The sequence below is a fragment of the Myotis lucifugus genome, unplaced genomic scaffold, assembly GCF_000147115.1.
Source record: "Myotis lucifugus unplaced genomic scaffold, Myoluc2.0 scaffold_1867, whole genome shotgun sequence".
Classification (NCBI taxonomy): domain Eukaryota; kingdom Metazoa; phylum Chordata; class Mammalia; order Chiroptera; family Vespertilionidae; genus Myotis; species Myotis lucifugus.
Window position 1 is genome coordinate 1 of NW_005872915.1, and position 5,521 is coordinate 5,521.

The 5,521-nt window shown below is 49.2% G+C and overlaps 1 protein-coding gene across 1 annotated transcript; it reads left to right on the plus strand.

Moving 5' to 3' along the window:
• The first annotated feature begins 1,187 nt into the window (after positions 1-1,187).
• LOC102418553 (SLA class II histocompatibility antigen, DQ haplotype C beta chain-like) lies at positions 1,188-5,048 on the plus strand. The gene is made up of 2 exons (XM_014450237.2): positions 1,188-2,496; positions 4,726-5,048. The coding sequence occupies exons 1-2, from the start codon at positions 2,397-2,399 to the stop codon at positions 5,046-5,048; spliced, it is 423 nt and encodes a 140-aa protein (XP_014305723.1). The 5' UTR covers positions 1,188-2,396.
• The last annotated feature ends 473 nt before the right edge of the window (positions 5,049-5,521 follow it).

The window sequence follows — 5,521 nt, forward strand, 5'->3', positions numbered from 1 at the left end:
TAGAAGGGACAAAGGAGAGTGCTTAGTGCAGTCCACGCGCTCTGCACTGGAGGCAGGAGCTCTGGGGGCACCAACGCTGCCTTTCTTCTTCACCGACGTATTCCCAGCGCCTGGAACAGTGCCAATCACACAAGTTTGCTAATGAAAGATTGAAGTAGAAAAACCAGGCCATACTGTTCTAAGTGGCTTATTAGGGCCACACAGTCAGTTAGTGGCGGGGCCAGTCCTAGAACTCAGGTGATTCCGCTTTCACTAATTTGTATAATATCAACAGTGTTTCTATTTTGAGTCTTTTAGTCTTAGTTATTACATGAAAGACTTCATCTCCTCTTTTTTCTATATATTTTATTTTATTTTTCCATCATCATTGATCCCCATGAACCCTCCTCCAACCCCTCCCTGCAATCACCAGCTCCATCTCCCCTTAAGGCAGTTCAGTGGCCGGAGAACTGGAAGGATTTCCTGCCGGCAGTATCCACATGACATATTCTCTTCTTTCTTCCATCTTGAGCACAGTCGTCAGAGTTCTCTCCTTTCCTATTTCTTCCCCAGATGAATAGCTTGGTTAGCACTTACAGTGCATCTGAATTTGAATATAGATGCCCACACACACACACACGCGCGCGCACACACACACACATAGATACACAAGCACAGGCACTACTTCGTGTTCCTGGGGAGACATATTAAAATTCCTGACTGTATCAACCCTAGAGTCCTATATAATAAAAGCCTAATATGCTGTGTCTGACTGTTCATTTGACCGTTTGACCAGTTGCTATGACACACACTGACCACCAGGGGGCAGACCCTCTGACTGATAGGTTAGTTTGCTGCTGGAGTCTGGGCCATCGGGACTGGGTGTGACAGGCTGGACACACCCTGGAGCCCTTCCACGGCCCCTCCCTGCCCCGATAGTGCACTGGTGGGGTCCCTCGCCTGGCCTATGCCCTCTCACAATCCGGGACCCCTTGGGGGATGTCAGAGAGCTGGTTTCGGACCAAGCCCTGCAGGCCAGGCCAAGTGACTCCACCAGTGCACGAATCTGTGCACAGGTCCTCTCGTATGCTATAAGAATTCTTCATGTGAATTTCAACTTGACTGACTGCAAACCAATTTCTGCAATTCCGACCTTGCGTGTTTTTTTTTTTTTTTTAATTAGGGGCTCATATTTGAAACCACCATTTGCTGTTTGTTTCCAGACCACGGTGCTGTGGAGGGAGCAGCTACGTGGGCCTCCCACCCTAACTGACTGCTGTGCAGCGAGGAGCGAGGCTCAACCCCAGGTGCCCAGTGGACGGCCTGCCTGCGCTAGCTGGTCCAGGAAGCTGCCAGCTGGAGGCCCAAGGCCGGCTTTTAGCTGCCCATCACCAGAGGCTCCCCTCTCCCCAGCCGGCGATCAAACTCCCGGGGCTGAGGTCCCAGACGCCCTGAGGTGTTCCCCGACAGCACTTGCGGAAGTCTGTGCCTGAATCCTCTCCCCTTGGCACCAAAGTAACCGAACAGAATATTGCCATGGACAAGGCTACCTTCTCACTCGTGCCCTGAAAGGGAGCAAGGAGGACGCGAGGGCCCAGCCCTAGAGCACAGACACTTGGTGGCGCTGCCTGTCCTTCTGCGGTTGACCCGGCCTTGGAAGTTTTCGACTTCTCAGTGGGTCCTCAGCTCCTGAACATCACCTCAGTCCACGCACTTCTCTGCAGGAAGCCTGCCCTCCTCCCTGAGCACCACCTGGCTGGGCCCGCGGCTGTCGCTGCTCACAGGTCCCTGCTGCTACTTCTGTGCATGGACAGGGACACGGAGAGGCCCTCTTGCCCTCTCCTCCCCAAGCCTGCCTGCCTGTCGGTCTGTCTATCATCTATCTATCTATCTATCTATCTATCTATCTATCTACCTACCATCTATCATCTCTATCATTTATACTATATCTCACAGTGTCCCAGTGCCAAATCAAGGAAGGAAATAAACAGGTTTTAGTTATCTTCTCTCCCGGGGAATAACATTCCACTTCCTCCTACCTCCCTATTGTCAAACCCTAAATATAAGAACCAGAGAAATGGAATAAATGTCCCCGAAGAAATACTCCAAATCGCATTCTTGTCCTGGTTCCTGAACCCCTGAGCGTATTCCAGCGCACGCAGGCTCGTGCTGAGCAGTAGGTGGCTCAGGAATCCTTTTATTGCATTGAGAGCTTTCGTTAAAAGTGTTTACCCAGCGACAAATGAGAACTTAAGCTTTTGGGTTGACTGGCTTTTTCCTAAGAACTGTCCAATCCTAAGGCTCAGAGAAGGGTTCCCCATTTTCATCTTCTGCAAAGTGAAACGTCAGGTGAGCTGCTGGCAGCTGTGCAGACTGCTGGTGCTTCTGTGCGGTTGTCTCGGTTTCCGCGTGGAAAGATGACCGGGATCCCCAGAAGCCCCTGGGCGGCAGCTGGAATTGTGACGGTGGTTCTCACGGTGCTGAGGACGCCCCTGGCTCACCGCAGAGGGACCCCCGGTGAGTGCTGGGCAGCTGCTCTGCCAGCCCCCAGGCCTGGAGGTTCTGGGGGCTCAGGGGCTTGGGGTTGGTGTGCTGCACTCTGAAGTCTCAGGTAGACTTGGAAGGGCTCCCATGACAGTCCAGATGTCTCCGCCTTAGAAAAAAGAGTCTGCTACGTTCTTTTCTCCAACCTCTGCAGCTGAAAGGAGGGTAGTGTCTTTTTTTTTTTTTTTAATGTTTTTATTGATTTCAGAGCGTAAAGGAGAGGGAGAGGGAGATAAAAACATCAATGAGAGAGAATCACTGATCGGTTGCCTCCTGCACACCCCGCACTGGGAATTGAGCCGGTAACCCTGCATGTGCCCTTGACTGGAATCAAACCTGGGACCCTTCAGTTCACAGGCCGATGCTCTGTCCACTGAGCCAAACCAGCTAGGGCGAAAGGAGGATACTTTCTCTCAGGGAATGGGCTTTGGGATCCCAGAGTTGGAAGAAAAAGTACATTTTTACCAAAACAAAGTATTGAACTACTATTACTTTACCCTCTTTAATCCTCAACTGAGGATATACCCATTGATTTAATTAATTAATTAATTTTAATTTTTACCCATTGATTTTATTTTTTAATATATTTTATTGATTTTTTACAGAGAGGAAGGGAGAGGGATAGAGAGCTAGAAATATCGATGAGAGAGAAACATCGATCAGCTGCCACCTGCACACTCCCAACTGGGGATGTGCCCACAACCAAGGTACATGACCTTGACCGGAATCGAACCCGGGACCCTTGAGTCCACAGGCTGACGTTCTATCCACTGAGCCAAACCAGTCAGGGCTACCCATTGATTTTAGAGAGAGGAAGGGAGCAAGAGAGAGAAGCATAGACCAGTTGCCTCCTGTATGCACCCAGACGGGATCGAACCCACAACCTTTTCCATGTATGGGATGATGAAGTTGAAGTTATCAGTCTTTTCTCCTTATGGTTAGTGTTTTGAACGATCTGTGTGAGAAGTCTTTACCACCCAGAGTCATGAAGGTGGTGTAGTACGGCCTGTTCACGCAGGTGTAGTTGCATCTGGTGCGAGGCCCATGCCCGCCTTGCTCTCTGCCTCCTCATTGGGACACCGTTTATTAACAACAGCACCATTTCCCACTGAGCTACAATGCCACCGTGGTCGTAAACTTACTGTAAATATATGCCTGGAACTAATTTTGATATATAGTTTGCCATCTGTTTATTTTCCTATGTCTGTGTCAATAACACAGTGTACAATTACCAGTTTTATTTGATATTTTGGTATTTAGTAGAGAAAAATTTTTCATAATATTTACTTCTTCAAGAGTAGTTTGGCTAATCCTTGCTATTAAATTTTAGAATCTCCCTGGTGTGGCTCAGTGGATAGAGTGTAGGCCTACACACCTAAGGGTCAAAGGTTCGATTCTCAGTCAAGGGCACATACCTGGGTTGCAGGTTCGATCCCCGGCCATGGTTGGGGCACGTGTGGGAGGCCATTAATCAATGTATTTCTCTCACATCGATGTTTCTCTCTCACTCTCATCATTCCCTCCCTTCCACTCTCTAAAAACACCAATAGAAAAAATATCCTTGCATGAGGATTAATAACAACAACAAAATTTTAGAATCATTTTGTAAAGTTTTAAATAATTAAAAACTATAGGAATTTTAATTGATATGTATAAAATCCATAAATTCACTTGGCATAATTGTCATCTTTATTCAAAATATATCTTTTTATTTATTTGGGAATCTTTTGATATGTCTCATCAAATTTCATTATTTCCTTCAAGAAATCTTGTATATCTTTTGTAGGTCTTATTCCTAGATAAATTTTTTTAAATGTGGTAATAATTGAAAAATTGTTTTTGGTCTATATAATGTTTTAAAATACATCTTGTATGAAGCTACTTGCTGAACTATCGCTTTACATCCATTTAGCAATAGATTGTTTGGATTTCTTTATTCGCAGATCCCTTATATGCAAATACTGACAGTTTTATGTCTTCGTTACCAATCATTCACTGTTCCATTGGTTTTCCTGCTTTACCTTCGGTTTTCTCTAATAAATGCTCCGTTCAGGGCTTGAGGCCGAGAAGGCATCGAACTCCTTCCTGGGGATAAAATTCGGAGGGTTGAGAGCAGGTTTTATTGAGCCGCGTGGCTGTACTGGTGTCTCCCTTCCCCAGCGCCCGCCGAGTGGGTGGTTGACACAGGCCCTCCCCCCGCAGGGGACTTCGTGTACCAGTTTAAGGGCACCTGCTACTTCACCAACGGGACGCAGCGCGTGCGGCTCGTGGCCACGGAAATCTACAACCGACAGGAGATCGTGCGCTTCGACAGCGACGTGGGGGTGTTCGTGGCTGTCACGGAGCTGGGGCGGCCCCACGCCGAGAGCTGGAACAGCCAGGAGGACCTGCTGCTGGTGTACCGGGCGCAGGTGGACGTGCTGTGCAGACACAACTACAAGGAGATGGCTCCCTTCACTGTGCAGCGGCGAGGTGGGCGGGCGGCTCCTCGCGCAGCCTCGCGCGGAGGCCGGGAAGGGATCTAATGTGGTTGCCCAAGATCCCGGTGGTCCTGGGGTTCACCTTCCCGGGAGAAGTGGAGGCAGGCGGGGGAGGGGCTTGGCATCCAGGCGGGAGGAACTCTGCCTTGGGCGGCGCTGGCGGTCCCTGCTCGGAACTCAGTCCTCCCTCGGTCACAAGGCCCTGCCCACGGGCCCCTTACTGGGCTCCTGTGGCGCCTGGACCGCCCGCGGGTCAGAGCTGGTCCCCGCGCTGTGCACATGTGTGTAGGGATATGCACACACGCAGAGCTTAAAAATGATCAGTCCATGTTGCAAAGAGTTTCACATAAATTATCCTGTTTAATAAACAAGCAAACACCGAGTAAAGGTATTATTTCCCTAGAAAGCAGGCTTACAAATTATTGGTAGCCGGTTCATACCCAGGGCGGGGATTCTAATGAAGATGATTTGAAACCCGTGTCCCTCTGCTGCCGTGAGAAAGGAGGGCCTGGGCGTGG